This window comes from Elephas maximus, chromosome 8 (assembly GCF_024166365.1).
Source record: "Elephas maximus indicus isolate mEleMax1 chromosome 8, mEleMax1 primary haplotype, whole genome shotgun sequence".
Lineage (NCBI taxonomy): Eukaryota > Metazoa > Chordata > Mammalia > Proboscidea > Elephantidae > Elephas > Elephas maximus.
In genome coordinates, this window is record NC_064826.1 from 14,806,245 (window position 1) to 14,824,259 (window position 18,015).

Genomic DNA, 18,015 nt, shown 5'->3' on the forward strand with positions numbered 1-18,015 from the left:
CAAATCAGATTGTTGTTGCAGAATTCCAATACATTTGCCAGTGTAGCTGGAAGCTGCCAAATTGTCTGGAAGACTGTTTTAAAATCCTGGAAACTATAATTAGGAACACGTTGATGGAGGCTCTGCAAAGAGGCTATTACCACTCTGTTTATTTGATTCTTGTAAGACAAACATTTTTCTGTCCACGAATGTTCTACCTAAGACATTGGACTGTATTTCCCTTCAATCCTGCCTATGAATCTTTTGAGGTCACTTAAATAGTTTAAAGAGTCCGTTTTATGAAATATTAACATTCAAGTTGTAAATCGGCATTTTAAATTAAAGGGGAAATAGAAATGAAATTACCTGACCAGACTACATTTTAGAGAAAGACCCACTCCGGAAGAAGAGGGAGAAATGAAGGCAGGAGAAGCAGGTTTCCAATCAACCAGAGACCAAAGAGTGAAGAAGAGAAGTCAGCTGAGAAAGACATTGTTGGTGGTTTTTGTTTTAAACAAAAAGAAAGACAAATTAGATTTTTAATTGCTATACATCATGTAGCGTAGATACAAAGATCAGACAAGCCAGCTAAAACAGACATATTTAGAATTCCAGTTACAAAGCTACACTGAAATCCTGTAAATCTTACCCACAAATAGCAGTAGATGTTCTAATAAAGGAATCAGGACTACATGAACGTTTGATTTTATATAGGTTTATTTTCAGGCCTCATAAATTATACTGATTTGATGAAGTATTTTGAGCACTTTTAATTCTTAGCACATATAAACAGTATTACATAACTGTTGGTAAACCAAACCCGCTGCCATCGACCCGATTCTGACTCACAGCGACCCCACAGGGCAGAGCAGAACTGCTCCACAGAATTTCCAAGGAGCACCTGGTAGAGTTGAACGGCTGACCTTTTGGTTGGCAGCCGTAGTGTTTAACCACTTGTCACCAGGGTTTCCGTAACTGTGGGTACAGGTTGGCTTTTCTCTTCAGTGAGTTTCAGAACTCAACACTTCAACCCTGCATTTTTCTTTTTGTTCTTGAGTTTCACTGGATGAGGGCCATTTTGGTTTGAAAGACCTTCCTTCTGATATTGCCTTAATGCCCTTATATCACACATCTGCAAGCACAAACCGGCTTTCTCCTCCGCTCACATACTCCAAGGAATAGAAACAAGGGGTCATGGTCCAAAATCAGGAGTCCCCGGGTGGTGTAAATGGTTAACGCACTTGGCTGCTAACCAAAAGGTTGGAAATTCAAGTCTACCCAGAGGCACCGCGGAAGAAAGGCCTGGTCATCTACTTCCAAAAAACCAGCCCTTGAAAACCCTGTGGAGCACAGCTTTACTCTGACACACACGGGGTCGCCGTGAGTCACAGTCAGCGCCATAGTGACTGGTTTCACTGTATCTACTGGGAGAAGAAAACAGGTTTTTTTTTTCAATATATGAAGATTTTCTAATTTGAAGTGGGGCTTATGTTATTAGTTTATCACTCCTGTGAGCCCTTAGGCAAAGAATTTTGGGCTGAGTATTAATTAAACGGCTACTAGGAGTTGCACCCTGGAATGATATACAAATATTTCTGTTTTTTTCTTTTTAATAAAGATAAAATTAAATAAATTTATTTAAATAAAATGAAATTTAGTGAGCTTGGAGATTATATAGGGAGCCAGTGAACGCAGTCAAACGCTCCACGGCGCAGAGGCCTAGGAGTTGGCAAGCTTTCGTCCTTCCTCTGGGTGAAGTGGTCATGACGGCCGAGTCTCAGCTCTCTTGGGCCTGCAGGGCCAGTCGGACAGCACACCGGCCACGACATGGCAGGGAACTCATGCGACCTCTGATTAAAATGATAACCGCTAGCAAGTTACCGTATATATTCAACAAAAATGTTAAACGACTATCTCTATATTAAGACCGCCACATTTAATAAATGAGAAAATTTTGGATTCCCAAAATGACATTCACAATCCGTGTTCTCTACTTTCCAGTTTTACCATTGTTCTTTCCTTCTGGTTTTAAATGGTTCTCCCTTGGAGATGTTAACAACAAAATTGTAGCAATTATTTCAACAACCACTGGATAACTGTATTTTTGCGCCAAGTTACAGAAATGAAGCAAACTAGAAAATATGGGTTCAGAATAGCCAGCGTACACATTCTTTTGGCCATAAGGTTATGGGTGTTCTTAGCAGAGAAGGGGCTAAAATAGTTTGACATTTGGTATAGTGGTTAAGAGCTATGTCTGCTATCCAAGAGGTCTGCAGTTCGGATCCACTAGGCGCTGCTTGGAAACTCTATGGGGCAGTTCTACTCCGTCCTGTAGGGTTGTGAGTCGGAATCTACTTGGCAGCAATGGTTTTTTTTTTTTTTTTTGGTTTATCCATAATCTATAGAGTATAGAGTAGGAGCTAAAAAAGAGGTCAGAGTAAAGGGCGTAAATTTGATTCTGGTTGAGCACCACTCTGTTAGGGTGGAGAGGTGATCACTTGTTTCCATTTAATTACAATTTCTGGGTAATTGTAGCAGCTGCTCCGGACTGTTCCTTCTAAGTCTGAACACCTCCTCGTTTGTCATTAAGCAGGACAACAAAGAACGGGAGCACCATTGTCTTTCCCAGGCAAACAGGCCTGTTTTCTTCTGCTGCTGCAAGCTGAGCGATCAAAGAAAATTCAGAAAAATACGAAGCTACTTACAGAAGGTTTGGGAGCTGGCGACTTGCTCCCATCTGGGGTTTTGGTTAGCCATTCATTGATGCGGCTGGACACCCCCACCTTCAAGCCAGCCGTTTCCTGCAAAGAGCCCATCATCCGAAATATTCAAGAAAAAAAGTAAATTTGACCTGGAAAGAAATCTTCAAAGCAGCTTCAAAATACTTATGACTTCGTACAGCTTCGTACCATCATATTTATGAGTTTTAGTAAAATAACCTTAAACTTGATATTTAAAGAATATGTTACCTGGTTTACTTTTCCCTGCATCCCATCCATCCCAACCCCAAAGGTGGATAATTAAGTTCGGGTACTTTATTTAAAGTCCTGTGGCAGAGTACAGGACAGGATGCAGCCTGATAAACACACTCTGTCTTAGACTGCCTTTACAGTCATTGCAAAAGAACGTAAGAGTTGCACCTTTTCCACTCCTTTTATTATTAACTAGTCCCTGGGTGGTACAAATGGCTAACACGCTTGGCTGCTAACTGAAAGACTGGAGGTTCCAGTCCATCCTGAGGCACCATGGAAAAAAGCCCTGGAGATCTGCTTCTGAAAAATCAGTTACTGAAAACGCTATGCAGCATAGCTCTACTCTGACACACGGAGGGTCGCCATGAGTGGGGGTCAACCTGAAGGCAACTGTTTTTATTATTATTATTAACTGGTGTGATTCCTAAAACAAAATGAAAGAAAAAATCCACCCCCCCAAACTGAAAAGATAAAAATCCTATGCTGACCTTATTTGGGGTGCCTGACGCGGTGGGGGATGAAAACACTTTCCCCTTCTCCCACATGGTCTTGATATTGCGTACACCCTCAGCCGGGACAGGAAGATCCGAGGCGGCTGGTTTCGTAGGTTTTGCAGATTTTGTTCCCTGAAATGTATTAATTATTTTTAGGACTGGTGCTGACAAATTTCTTCTTGTAAAATGATAGTCAACGTGTCTTCGCCGATATTATCATTTAAAAAATGTGAGAGTCATCACTTCTGTTTGTAAAACTACGCTTTGATGACATCGCCCGTGATTCCTGTTTCCATGGAGTCCATTCTGACTCACGGCGACATAGACACCTCAGAATAAACCGTATGATCGAGATCAGAGGATCTTTAAAAAACGAAGTATGCCTTTTATCTGGACACTATTTGTTGGTAAGGAGTCCCTAGGTGGTACAAATGGTTAATGTGCTTGGCTGCTAACCAAAAGTTGCAGGTTCGAGTCCACCCAGAGGCTCCCCAGAAGATAAGCCTGGCAATCTACTTCTGAAAAACCAGCCATTGAATATCCTATGGATCAAAGTTCTACCCTGACACACACGGGGTCGCCGTGCGCGGGAATGGGCTTGATGGCAATTGGTATTTGTTGGTAAGATGACATTCCATTTCATTTCTTCAAAAGATATTTCTTAAGTGCCTACTGTGTGCACTTGGCTAGGCACTGGGGATACAGTGGTGCTCAAGACAGCCTATAAGCTGTAGTGAGCTTACATTTCAATAGAAGAGAAATCTAATCTTGTGAATAAAAGCCAATAAGATAGTAACTAGTCGCACAAGTGTTTATTTACCATTGTGATAAGTGCCATGAAAGAGAAATGTAGCTCTATGAAGTGCCCCAAGAGAACACGTGATAGGGGAGTGACAGTCTGGGAGAGCAAAGGTTACTCTGAGGAGGTGACTTTTAGACTTGGCTCTGACAGAAGGCTTAGAAGCATCAGGTGAAAAGGAGGAGGGAAAAGCCTTCCAAGCAGAGGTAACAGCACGTGCAAAGGTCCTGAGGTAGTCAAGAGCTGAAAGACTGAAAGACTGAGAGACTACTGCATGGAGAATGAGTTTGAAGGAGGAAAGAATGGATGCAAGGAAGAAAAACTGTGTATTTGAGATACTTGCCAACAGTAGTAATGAGCAGACCCAGAACCGTGTGGTTTCTCTCCTGGTCCTGATTCATGGCCAGTGCCATCTGCCATTGGGATGGCCAGCCAGGGTAAGTGGTGCCATCTGTAGCCGTGGCATTAAAAAAATCCTCCCCTAATTATGGAAGTCTGAAGCCACAGTCCTGGTTTCATTAGCCCTGTGCTATGATCAACTCAACCAAGGAAAAGAAGTATCTTCAATTTATCCTATATTTTATGAATAAAAACCAACTCTTCAGCATTAGGACTTGGTTATTCATTTCATAAAACATCTAGGACCTCTCTCTTATTCCCTCTTACTACTTCTTTATGGACTATTTTATCGCTATCTCCACCCTAGAACACAAGGAAAGGGGAAAATCAGAACAAACAGATCCAATTACTTCATAGCCGGAGGTCTGATAGAGGAGAAGGTTAAAACCATCAACTGAAGTCTGCACTAAGGCAGAAAAAAAACAAAACAAAAACCAGAAATGTGTCTTGATTAAGGGACACCTTCTCCCCCAGGTGCTTTGGTATTTGGAAATTTACAGTCTTTCCAAATACAGTAAAACTCCCAGGTCAATTGGGTGGAAGAAAGGTGAGGCAGACAGAAGCTAAAACTATGGTCCTTCAAAAATGACACAGTCAATTTGAGACTGATGATGCTTAAACTCAGGCTGGCTACGCCCTTTATGCCAGTCTATTCTACCGAAGTCACATGCCATGTAAGGCCCATTCGTGCAGTGTCTGACTGCATACACGTCCGCGGTCCCGTAAGGTCGTTCAGGCAGTGCCCGGGTTATGAATGTCAGACTGACATACGACCCGTAGTTACAAACCAACCTTGGAAAGCCTGTAATATTAAGAATTTGAGGTAATACAATGGTTCCTTATAACAAATGGGCACTACTTTGAGATGCACATAAAACCTTAATTATTATTGTATTATTATGTTAAAGATGTTTTAGTGTATCTGGAAGTGTTTCTTTAATTTTTTTTTTTTATCCACAGAAAGGTACATTACATACTAATATATTAAGACAAACGTTTGACTGATGTTAGATACACACCGTACCTAACTATTCTGATTTACGTACAACTTTGACTTAAAGACAGACTTTGGAACAGAACTTGGGAATGCCTGTATATAACAGGTGTTTGGGCAATGTCCAGATCATATAACATCCTACTTCACAGACTGTGTTGTGGATGGTAAGTGACACATGATGGTACATTTATTTGGCAATAAAAATTTTTATAGGGAAAGAGGATTAGCTGAGATAGTAAGAGAGCTGTTAAACCACATATGGAGCCCTGGTGGCGCAGCTGTTAAGTGCTCGGCTACTAACCAAGAGGTTAGCAGTTCGAACCCACCAACCACGCTCCATGGGAGAAAGATGTGGCAGTCTGCTTCCATGAAGATTACAGCCTAGGAAACACTATGGGGCAGTTCTACTCTGTCCTAAAGGGTTACTCTGAGTTGAAACTGACTCAGCGGCAACAGGTTTGGTTTTTAAACCATGTATGGGAACACAGGAAACCCTGGTGGCGTAGTGGTTAAGTGCTATGGCTGCTAACCAAGAGGTCGGCAGTTCAAATACGCCAGGCGCTCCTTGGAAACTCTATGGGGCAGTTCTACTCTGTCCTATAGGGTTGCTATGAGTCGGAATCGACTTGATGGCAGTGGGTTTGGTTATGGGAACACATTTTACAAGGATATTGAAGGTATACTTGTGCACACATACCAATAATAGAGTTAAATGCCAATAAACCTATTCACTTTAAAGAACAAACACCTTTATTAAAGCTCATTCTCCATGCCATGGTCTCTCAGTCTTTCAGTGTTTTAGCTCTTGACTGCCTCAGGACCTTTGCACGTGCTGTTACCTTTGTATGAAAGACTTCCCCCTCCTCATTTTCACCAGAGGTTTCTAAGCCTTCTGTCAGAGCTGGGTTTAAAAGTCACTTCCTCAGCGTAACCTTCTTTGCTCTCCCAAACTATCACTCCCCTATGGCATGTTCTCTTGGCACATCTCATTAGTGCTACATTTTTCTTTCATGGCACTTAATACAGTGGTAAATAAATACTTGTATAATGGCATGCCCGATGAAAGTTGTAAACTATAATTTATTTAAAAGTTCTCTATAATTTTTCTTTATTACTGCATGTTCTATAACTATTTCACAGAGTAATAATGTATCATTGATATGCTAATAGTCATATGGCTACTGGACTTGACTATTGTCCTAGGTGTTTCTATGACTCTGTGTAATGAGTCCATCTCTCTTTGACAGGCCATAACAGAGAAGACAGCACTCACCTCGATTGCACTGGTATACTGCTCCAGTCTGCTGTCAATCTTGGAGACTACTGCGGCTTGATGAGTTGATTTGACACCGCTGCTAAATACACACATAAGACTATGAGAGAGACTCTTTCCATACAAAGAATAGTCGACGATTCTCAATGGAACAGTCAACTGTATTTACCTTTTCTGCACAGACTTATTCAAAAATTCTGCTCGCTCTTCTATCTACAAATTGAAAAGAAAAATCAACCTGGTTAATATTTTCTGCTGATAAACAGTGGTTCTCAGCCCAAGTCGCAATCTCCCTGTGCTAAAGAGTGTATGAGGAATGGTAGTATTTGGGGGCTGTGCTTTGCTAGAGAGGAAAACTAAGTGTAAGGTATTTGATAGTGAGATTTGAGGGACGAAGGTAGGATTGGAAGGTAATACAGAAAATGTGTAAAGAAATAGAAAGCTTTGGAGGCAAATTAAAGTCCAGACAAGAATGAAATCAAAATGTCTCTGAAATAATAAATCAGTAACAAAATGACTACATTTGTTTTCCAAAAATACATACTGTTACTTTTTAGACATCTTTACGTGAGTATCGACATACCATAGTATTTGATTAGCAAAATTTCCCTGCGCTGTTTTAGCTAGATATTTGGTGTGCAATAAGATTAAAGAAGAAGGATAACTAGGAAAGGTGACCTATCCACTTACTGCTTAGCCTGATTTTCTAACCTGATAGCTGTCAAGCCTGCTGTTGAACTTAAATTACCCTGGGATGTAAAAGATGGGGTGGGGGAGCGTGGAATGAAGACTGTAAAGTCATCAGGAATGGGTGCTGAAGCCTCCCCGGAAGCCCATTTTAGCCAAGTGGGAAATATGGAAATAAAGCCAGAGAAACTGAGATATATGCTAACTGGGCAGTTCAGTAGTTTTTAATGAATTTTTTCTTTTTGATGCTGGGAGCCTCTTTTTGTTAAAACTAAAGTTATTAAATCAAACATTGTATTTTACAGAAACTGCATCATTGTTCTTAGCAAGTCAACAAGTATTTGCTGACACCCTGTGATATCCAACACCGATGCTAGGAATATTGTCTTCTGCTACCTGTTAATATCATCAATAGCAGCAAATAGTAAAAATCTCTTTGCATATGCTCGAGTGTGCCAAAGAACAGGTGTGCGGAAAGGTTGTGTTTAGTCTGGAGTAGTTCTGCCCTATCGGGGCAGCCAGGGAATCTGCTAGTCTACCGTTCCCCTCCACTGGTGTGGCTGAGCCTCCACCCACTGTTCTTCGAGACATTAGGGGCTCTTTCTGGCCTGGGACTCACGGACTGTTAGTAAATACTTCTAAGCTTTAAGCACTTGGCTGCTAACTGAAAGGTCAGGAGTTTGAGCCCACTAGCTGCTCTGCAGGAGAAAGACGTGGCAGTCTGCTTCCATGAACATTTCAGCCTTGGAAACCCCATGGAGTGGTTCTACTCTGTCCTATGAGGTTGCTAGGAGTTGGAAGAGACTCTACCACAACGGTTTATTATTTATTTTATTTTTAACGCTTTTTGGAAAACATGCTTCACTCCCAATATCAGTCGAATAACATTTTATAGATGTTAGTGAGGGCATTTTATTGTTTCTAATGATTTCTTACAAATATAAAAGCAAAGGTTTACGCAAAAAAGTGCTACAGATAGCTCTGAGTTTATGGGATGTAAAGAGTCTATAAAATAAACCTTATTTTTCTGGCTTTAATTATAAACTTGGAGGTGCATTTCTTCAGAAAAAGTGCCGAATGAAATAAGATGACATATTTTGGAACTGTACAACACAACTGACACTTTTAATATCGTCTACCCGTCCAACTTCTAACCCAGTCAGCCTGTCAGCCAAACAATCAGCCAATAAATTATATACTCAGGATCTGCTACATGAAGTTGGATACCCAACGATGAATAAGACAGGGTCCTATCCTTGAAGGAGCACAAATTTAGTAGAGAAGACTATTGTTGTTTTAGTTGTTAGCTGCCATTGAGTTGTTGACCCATGGTGACCCCATGCACAATAGAACAAAATGCTACCTGGTCCTACGCCATCCCCATGATTAGCTACCAATCAGCTATTGTGATCCATAGGGTTTTCATTGGGTGATTTTCAGAAGTAGATTGCTAGGCCATTCTTCCTAGTCCATCTTAGTTTGGAAGGTCCACTGAAACCTGTTCAGCATCATAGCAACACGCAAGCCTCCACTGACAGAGGGTGGTGGGTGTGCTTGAGGTGAACTGGTCACGAGGGAGGGAGAAGACTAGTAGGGCACATAAATACAATATTTAAGATTCAATGGTAGATACCATGTTAAAGATAAGAACAAAATGAAATGGAGCTAGGAGAAGAGACAATCTGGGGGAGTTGGGGAAGGCTTCTCACTAGTTTTGACATTTGAGCTGAGCTTATAGTTTATGCAAATCCTTGGGTGGTGCGAATGGTTACATACTCAACTACTAACTGAAAGATTGGTGGTTCAAACCCACTCAGAAACGTAATGGGTGAAATGCCTGGTGATCTGCTTCTGAAAGGACACAGCCTTGAAAACCCTATGGAGCGGTTCTACTCTGCACACATGGGGTCACCATGAGTCAGAACTAACTCAACGGCAATGGATATGATTTGTTTTTTTATTATACTTTATATAACTTGATAGATAAGTTTATGAAAGTGAGGGTGTGAGTGCATGGGTTAGAGAAGAGAGGAAATTTCTAGCAAACACAGGCCTGAAGATTTGGGAAACCGAGAGACCTCCAGGGAGGTGGAAGAACACAGGTGCCTTGGAGGGGAGCAGCAGAGGGGAGGTGTGTTCTTTATTGGCCTTTGACAACTTTCTGATTCCCGGATCATCTGTCTAACCTTGGCCAACCCATTTATTCAAATACAGAGGCTCCTAAACTCCAACTCTTCCTTTTTTATCTGCAATATCTCATATGTCTTCATTTCATGATGACATTTTGCCATTTTCTGATGCACTCTTGTTGGGAGATTCCTTAACTTAGTCTAAGACTCTAGGTGATGTAACAATTTCGTTCTGGGTTTGTAAATCATTGTTGTTGTTGTGTGCCATCGAGTCACTTCTGGCTCCTAGTGACCCTACAGGACCAAGTAGAATTGCCCCATAGGGTTTCCTAGGCTGTAATCTTTATGGGAGCAGATTGCCAGGTCTTTTGTCCCCTGGAGCCACCAATGGGTTTGAATTGAGGGCCTTGTAGTTAGCACCTGAGCACTTAACCACTGTGCCATCAAAACAAACAAACAAAAAAGCCAAATCCATTGCCATTGAGTCGATTCTAACTCATAGGGACCCTATAGGACAGAGTAGAACTACCCCATAAGGTTTTCAAGGCCGTAATGTTTATGAAAGTGGACAGCCACATATTTCTCCAGTGGAGCGGCTGGTGGGTTTGAACCGCCAACCTTTTGGTTAGCAGCCGAGTGCTTAATGCTGCACCACCAACCAAAACCCACTACCGTCGAGTCGATTCCGACTCAAAGCGACCCTATACGACAGAGCAGAACTGCCCCACAGAGTTTCCAAGGAGCGCCTGGTGGGTTTGAAATGCTGCATCACCAGGGCTTCTTAATTAAAAAATTCTCTAATTTTTAACGAGGGAAATTGGTTCTTCTGAAGGCCAAGAGGTGGCAGTGTTGTTCTGATAAAACTCAGGAAGAAAAGCAGGCTATTAGTATTAGAAAGTTGCAAACAGTTAAGCTCTTGATTACTAGCAGAAAGGTTGGCAATTGGAACCCACACAGATGTGCCTTGGAAGACAGGCCTGGCAACCTGCTTCTGAAAGGGCACAGCCTTGAAAACCCTACAGGGCAGCTCTACTCTGCTCACATGGGGGTCGCCATGAGTCAGAATGGACTTGACAGCAACTAACAACAGCCACAACCTGACTCCATCAAAGTGCATTGCTCAAATTCAGATGTTCTTTATAAGTCATCAAATATTCGTTGATGCCCAATGATACCCAGCTCCGGGCTAGAAATGTCCTGTGCTACCTTTGTTTTTTTTTTTTTGTACCTACCATCAGGGCAATTTGCATCAGTATTGGCAAGTGGAAAAACCTTTGCATATGAAGGCATGACCTTCCCATATGTGGAAAACAATTAAAAAAAAATTTTTTTAAAGCTAACTTACTTAAAATTTATTTTTTTCCATGTAGTATGTGAAAAAAAAAAATCATTCAGGGCCAACATTTAATTATGAGAGACCAGAGTTTCCCAAACAAGGAACAGAAGTCATGAGAAATTAACAGAATGCCTTAGGCCTTAGTTTATAATATTTTGAGGTCACACATCAAATATTTTTCCTCCCACCGGCATTCTACAATGTTAACTTGGGGCCATTTATAAATGCTGCGGGGCCAAGAGAATCAACAGCTATTGGAATTGAGTTGTAGGGTATAGAGTGGAGCTCTGAGATCCCCGTCACAGCAAGGCCTTCAGGGCACATGCCATGAGAAAGCAAGAGTTTATTCCTGAATGCAAGCTTCTGTTACATACGTAAAAAAAAAAAAAAAGTTGCCATTGAGTCAATTCTGACTCATTGTGACCCTACAGGACACAGCAGAACTACCTTATAGGGTTTCCAAGGCCGTAAATCTTTTCAGAAGCAGACTGCCACATCTCTCTCCCTTGGAGTAGCTTGTGGGTTCAAACCACTGACCGTTTGGTTAGCAGCTAAGAGCTTAACCACTGCGCCATCAGGGTTCCTCCCTCTGTTATATAGATAACAATTTTTTTTTAAGATACCTACTTTAATCGATTGCTCACACATGCCTTTCTACCCGAAGGAGGAGATAAAATGGCTTCTTAGGAGTCCCTGGCTGCTAACTGAAAGGTTGGAGGTTCAAGTCCACCCGGAGACACCTCAGAATAAAGGCCTGCAATTTACTTCTGAAAAATCAGCCATCGAGAACCCTGTGAAGCACGGTTCTACTCTGACACACACACGGGGTCGCTGTGAGTCGGAACTGACTTGACAGTAACTGGCTGGTTGGGTTGCCCATTGCCAGTGCTTTGTAACCTCGCTAGGTTGACGGCAACTGAGGATGGAATCTCTGTAGATTCATTCATTCAACAAATATTTATTATCATCCATGTGCAAGACACTATGCTAGGTGCTCCACAAATGTTAATCCTCAAAGCAAAAGACATCTTTGAAAAATAATGGCAGATTGATCGTAAGTAAGCGAGAGCACTTTCTTGAGTCTGCCATCTTCTCCCTACATCTCAGCTGTTCTACCATGCCCCTGACTCTGCTCCTTCTGGCTGCTTCTTTCCCCCTTTGGCATCGCTTCCATCTTTCATCAGTTAGGGGCAACGCCCCATGAAGGCAGTAGTTAGACTAATCTCATCCTGGCAAAGGATCCTATCCGAGTCGCATAGCACCAATATACTGGCTTTAAAGTTGAACCTGTACTATTTCTAGCTGCCCTGCTTTGAATAATGGCAGAGAAAATGAACAGCTAGCACGAAAAGCAGCTCAAAGCCTGTTTTCTAAATTTTAAATGTTTCCATTCTCAGTTGCTCAAAGCAACCAGCCACATGGAGCGCTCGGGTCAGTGCAATCTAGAGATAATCACCCAAGGCGATTTTAATTTATACCAAACCAAAAAAACCCAAACCCTCTGCCCTCGAGTTAATTCCAGCTCATCATGACCCTGTAGGATAGAAGAGAACTGCCCCATAGGGCTCCCAAGGCTGTAATCTTTATGGAAACAGACTGCCACGTCTTTCTTCCACGGAGTAGCTGGTAGGTTCAAACAGTCAGCCTTTCGGTTAGCAGCTAAACACTTAATCTCTGCACCGCCAGGGCTCCTAATTTGTATCTAAAGATCTAACAAATAACAGATATAGACCTCATCATTTTCCTTCTCTCCTTTCTACCTGTTGGAAGCAAAAAGAAGCTATGAAATAGCTGGAAGAAGGATAGCAAAAAAGATAAATGACGTAAAGGCCTTGGATAGTCAATATCTAAGTAAAGAGACAAGTCTCATATCATCAGGTTTTCTGGGAAAAAAAAAATACCTTGAGAGAAGAACCTTTGGGAGTGAAACACTTAAATGGTTTCTTGTCATCGGACACACTGTCTTCCGGCATCTTCTGGCGCTTCTCAGCAGCTTCGGCTCTTCGCCTTTCAATCTCTTCCTTTAGCCTCCTCTTCTCTTCCTAGGAGAGAAAGGAAGATAAAAGGACATTGATATCTGCTTTAAGCCAAAAAGAAAGACAGAGGGCTGGAGGAGAAAGAGCACTGGCCTGAGAGCAGAAGACCCAGGCTCTAGGCTGGATAGCCTTCCTCCCTGGTGCTCTTTAGAGGTGGAGCGTGAGCTCAGGAGTCCACTGCCTGGTTTTGCATTCTGGTGCTGCCCCTTCCCAACTGTGCCACCTTGAGCATGCTACTTATCTGCTTGGTGCCTCAGAGTCTTCATCTGTAAAGTGGGTATAAAATAAAATAAAAAAACCAGTTGCTGTCGAGTTGATCTGACTCACAGCAGCCTGATGTGTGTCAGAGTAGAAATGTGCTCCATAGGGTTTGCAATGGCTGATTTTTTGGCACTAGATTGCCAGGCCTTTGTTCTGAGGTGCCTCTGGGTGGACTCGAACCTCCAACCTCTTGGTAAGCAGTTGAGTGCATTAGCTTTCTGTACTCTGGGGATCATAATAACCAAAAACCCACTGCCCTTGAGTCAATTCTGACTCATAGCAGCCCTATAGAACAGAGAACTGCCCCGTAGGGTTTCTAAGGCTGTAATCTTTATGGAAACAGACTCTCACATCTTTCTCCTGAGGAGCAGCTGGTGGGTTTGAACCACGGACCTTTTGGTTAGCAGCCAAGTGCTTAACCACTGTGTCACCAGGACCCTTTAGGATAATAATAAAACCAAAACCAAACCCGTTGCCATCGAGTCAATTCTAACTCATAGCGACCCTCTAGGACAGAGTAGAACTAACTGTCTCATGGGGTTTCCAAGGAGCGCCTGGTGGATTTGAACTGCCGACCTTTTGGTTAGCAGCTCTTAACCACTATACTACGCCACCAGGGTTTCCATAACAGTGCCCACTTAATAGGGCTTCAGGAGTTCTGGTGGTGCAGTGGTTAAGAGTTCAGCTGCTAAGCAAAAGGTCAGCAGTTTGAATCTACCAGCCGCTCCTTGGAAACACTATGAGGCAGTTCTACTCTGTCCCATAGGGTTGCTATGAGTCTGATTGACTCCCTGGCAACAGGTTTGTTTATTTATTTAAAATAGAGCATCAATGAGGATAAAATGAGACAGACCATGCAGGATGCTTAGATCACCATCATTATCATCATGGCAAGTCACCTAACACTGACCTTCCATTTGTGCACATGTCAAATGAATGTAATATCCCTTCTGCTTACTTCCTAGGAGAGGGCCGAAGACAAACGAGAGAGCTCATGTGAACAATCATATAAATAGATGACATTATATCTGCCAAGTTATAAAAGAGATGATTTTATTGCTGCCCACTCACCATTCCACTCTCCATGTCCACTGACAAGACTATTACAGCTGGTTTTGCCAACCTGAAATGACGTAGCTATTGCCCCAGACTGGGGAACTCACAGGTGTTGAAATCTGTCCCACTAACCCCTTTGTGCCCTCATTCCTAGCCTGGAATACTCATACACTCCCCTGTCTCCTTAGAAGGAGCCATGGCGGCACAATGATTAAGTGCTTGGCTGCTAACGGAAAGGTCAGCAGTTCAAACCCATCGCTCGCTCTGTTGTAGAAAGATGTAGCAGTTAGCTTCTGTAAAGATTACAGCCTTGGAAACCCTATGGGGCAGTTCTACCCTGTCCTATAGGGTCTCTATGAGTCAGAAGTGACTTGACGGCAATGGGTTGTCTTCTTAGAGCTTGGACCCAGGTGCACCACTTCTATGGATGATTTTCTGAGAGATCTGTGTAGTCTTTTATAGTCTCCAAACTGTAAGACCCCTGTCACTGGATGTTCTCAAGCAGAAGCTGATTGTCCATCCATCAGAGGGTGGTGCAGAAGGGTCCTGTGCTTGGTAAGTGGTTAGACCAAAAAATCTCCTAGGTCCAATGTAGTTATAAGAGTTCATGACTCCCTTCTGTCTTCACAGATACCCTCCTAGGTCCAACGTAGTTATAAAAGTTCATGATTCCCTTCTGTCTTCACAGATACCCTCCTCCTCCTCGAAATAGTAAGGATAATAACAGTTATAAGAATAATGACAACTACCGTTCCTTGAGTGCCTGTTGTGTGCCAGGCACCACGTATACAGTTATCTCTGTAAGCGTCAGAACAATCCAGCAAACTAGATACTATTTTACAGATAAAGAAAACAAGACTCAGAGTAGTTCAGTAACTACTGAACTACTACTGGTCTTTCCCAAGACTCCAGCTGGTAAGTGGCAGAGTTAGGATTTGACCAGCTCCATCGGGTTTTTTTATCCTCCCAAATTACTTCCCACCAAGGGCTCACTGCAAGCTAGTGTTAGAAGAAACCTGGGAATCATTTATCCAGACTTTCTACAACTACTCAAGAACTGTTGTATAGAATCCCAGGTCAGAAAGCCATCTAAAGTCTTTTTGCATATTTTGAATGATGGGAGCTCACTACCTCATAAGATTAACAAGCAAAATTCTAGGCTCAGAGCTGGAGAAACTGATTCTATATTTTTTAGTCAGGTAACTTCTAACGAGTCACTCTAACTCTTTGATTCCTGTTTTTTTTTTTTTTGTCCATCAAAAGAGAACAGTAATGTACCCAGGATGAGAGAAAATCACGCAGTTTGTAAACTGCAGCAATATAAGCTGTAGTTGGTTAAGAATGTTTTCACATGTTAAGCTAAAATTTGCCTCCCTGTAACTTTAGCTGTTGAATTTGGTTCTGTCTTACACGATGCAAAGAAACCTTCTGTTCCCTCTTTTAAGCAATAATTCTTGGGTTCCTGCTACCTACCAGTCACAGTTTCGGGTCCTGGGTCTGCAGACTTGAACAAAGGTTGTATAACCCCTGCCTGCTACATTCAAGTCTGTTTACTTTTCCATTAAAAACAAAAAACAAACAAAAAAACTTTACATAAAAACTCTTCAAATACTAGAAACCAACTGTCACGTGTCGCTTAGTTGTTGTAACTAATCTGCAGTCTATCACCCTTCCTGGCTTCTCCTGGCTCTCTACCTGTATGTTTATTAGGGGTCAGGGGAGGGGAACTGGTGAGCCCAGCAGATTGCTGTTGAAATTCCAGCTCCTCCACTAACGACCTGCGAGACCTCGGGCAAATTACAACCCCCGCCCCCACCTCAGTTTCCTCATCTGCAAAATAGGGATGTTAAGAGTGCCCAGAGCAAAGAGCTGTGATGAGAATTAGACGGATTAATATTTGTAAGGAGATGAATTAATATTTATAAAGGTTTTAGAACCATGCCCACCACACAGGAAATTTATCATACTTAAAACTGATCGCTGAGAGCCCAGGTTCAAAACAGCAGCAGCATTTCACTAGGGAAAGGCTGCTCTCTGACCTAGAACGTTCCAGTCACCAGAGGGGACGGTTCAGGAGCTTGGCTAACGTGTGCGCCCTGTGCCCTTACCTCCTCTCGGACTTTGCGCTCCGCCTCCTCCTGCTTTTTCTTCTGCTCTTCCTCCTCCAGGACCTTTCTCCGCTCCTCCCTCTTCTTTTTCAGCTCCTCCAGCTCCAGGGCTGCCTCTTGTTGCTTCTGTTTCAGCTTCTCGAACTCCTCGCTCTCCGTCTCCCCGCGCCGGCGTCGGAGCTCCTCCAGGCGCTGGCCAGCCTCCACCTGGGAGGCAGCCTCGGCCTCCTTGGCCTCCGGGCTCGGCCTTCCTCCGCTGCGGCTGTGGGGAAGCCGAAGGCGGTTATATGCGGGACCCCGGCCGCACCACTGGAGGGGAAGCCCAAAGGGGGTTATTTACAGGGCCTCTGCCGCCCCACTGAGGGGGAAGCTGAAAGGGGGTTTATATGCAGGGACCCGGCCCCCTCCAATGGGTCAAGGCCGCTCTGCAGGCAGAGGGACCGGCCGAGGATTTGCACCCAGACCAAAACGTCCCCTGCCATGAGACGCTGGGTCCAGCACCAGCCCAGAAAGGGAGGGTGGGCCTGGGATCCCAGGTCTCAGTGGGAAGCTCTGCCCTGGCTCTTACCCTGGGTTTCCTCCGCAAATACTATTTATTCTAGGTACTGCAGCTGCTCTTCTTAGGGACCCTCCTGTGAGATTATATGTTGTATAAATGTAAATTTATATATCACCTATAACTGTTAGCTGTCGTCAGAAAAGGAAAGCATGTCGTCCAAAAATTACTGTTAGAATGAGTTCTAAAATCTCGGAGTGGCCCTCCTAGCCCTCGGTCCCAAGCTCCTGGTTACTTCAGTGCACAGGTAACGGGGTGGCGGAGGGGAAAACAGAAAAGCTGGGAGGTCTGGGGACAGGCGGGACTAGGGCTTGTCATTGTTAGCTGGGTCAGGTTGGCCCCAATTTATGGTGACCCCATGCACAGCGAATTGGACTGTTGTGATCCACGGGGTGTTCCGTTGACTGGTATTTGGAAGTAGATTGCCAGGCCTGTCTTCCTAATCTTAGTCTGGAAGCGCCTCTGAAACCTGTTTAGCATCATAGCAACACACAAGCCTCCACTGACAGATGGGTGGTGGCCAGGAATCGAACCCACGTCTCCCACTGGAAAGGCGAGAATTCTACCATTGAACCACCACTGTGCTGTGGGCACTGAAATAATCTGTCTCTGCTACAGCCTTGCCTTGAGCTTGGCTCAGCGCTGACCTCACTGGCAGATGCAGTTACCCATTGCCTCGTGGTTAATAGCTAAGCACAGTAAGGTATAAAAAAGAAAAAAAAAATTTTTCTTTTTTATTCTTAAATAGCCCCTCCACGGGCGTTCTCACTGAGTCTAGGTGTTAACCTATGGCCTCAATTTTCACACTTTCTGTCCACTTTAACCTCAATGCAGCCAGAATTTTCCTTACCAGGACTTACAATTACTGAGTTAGCTTTGACAGGATGTGGTTACGGCTTTACTTTCCTGTCATTTTCCATGCCTTACACACCC

At 43.2% G+C, this 18,015-nt stretch overlaps 1 protein-coding gene across 9 annotated transcripts in view; it reads right to left on the reverse strand.

The window, feature by feature from the left end:
• CALD1 (caldesmon 1) overlaps window positions 1-18,015 on the reverse strand; it is a 261,525-nt gene that overhangs the window by 6,114 nt on the left and 237,396 nt on the right. For 7 of the 9 annotated variants that reach the window (XM_049893358.1, XM_049893355.1, XM_049893354.1 and 4 more), the window contains 6 exons: window positions 16,527-16,788; window positions 12,967-13,107; window positions 7,083-7,126; window positions 6,914-6,995; window positions 3,440-3,577; window positions 2,685-2,780 (listed from right to left, as the gene is read on the reverse strand). In XM_049893358.1, coding sequence (XP_049749315.1) covers window positions 2,685-2,780; window positions 3,440-3,577; window positions 6,914-6,995; window positions 7,083-7,126; window positions 12,967-13,107; window positions 16,527-16,788 — 763 coding nt within the window. The remainder of the gene's footprint in view (window positions 1-2,684; window positions 2,781-3,439; window positions 3,578-6,913; window positions 6,996-7,082; window positions 7,127-12,966; window positions 13,108-16,526; window positions 16,789-18,015) is intronic. The other 2 variants (XM_049893357.1, XM_049893361.1) reach the window with 1 other exon arrangement.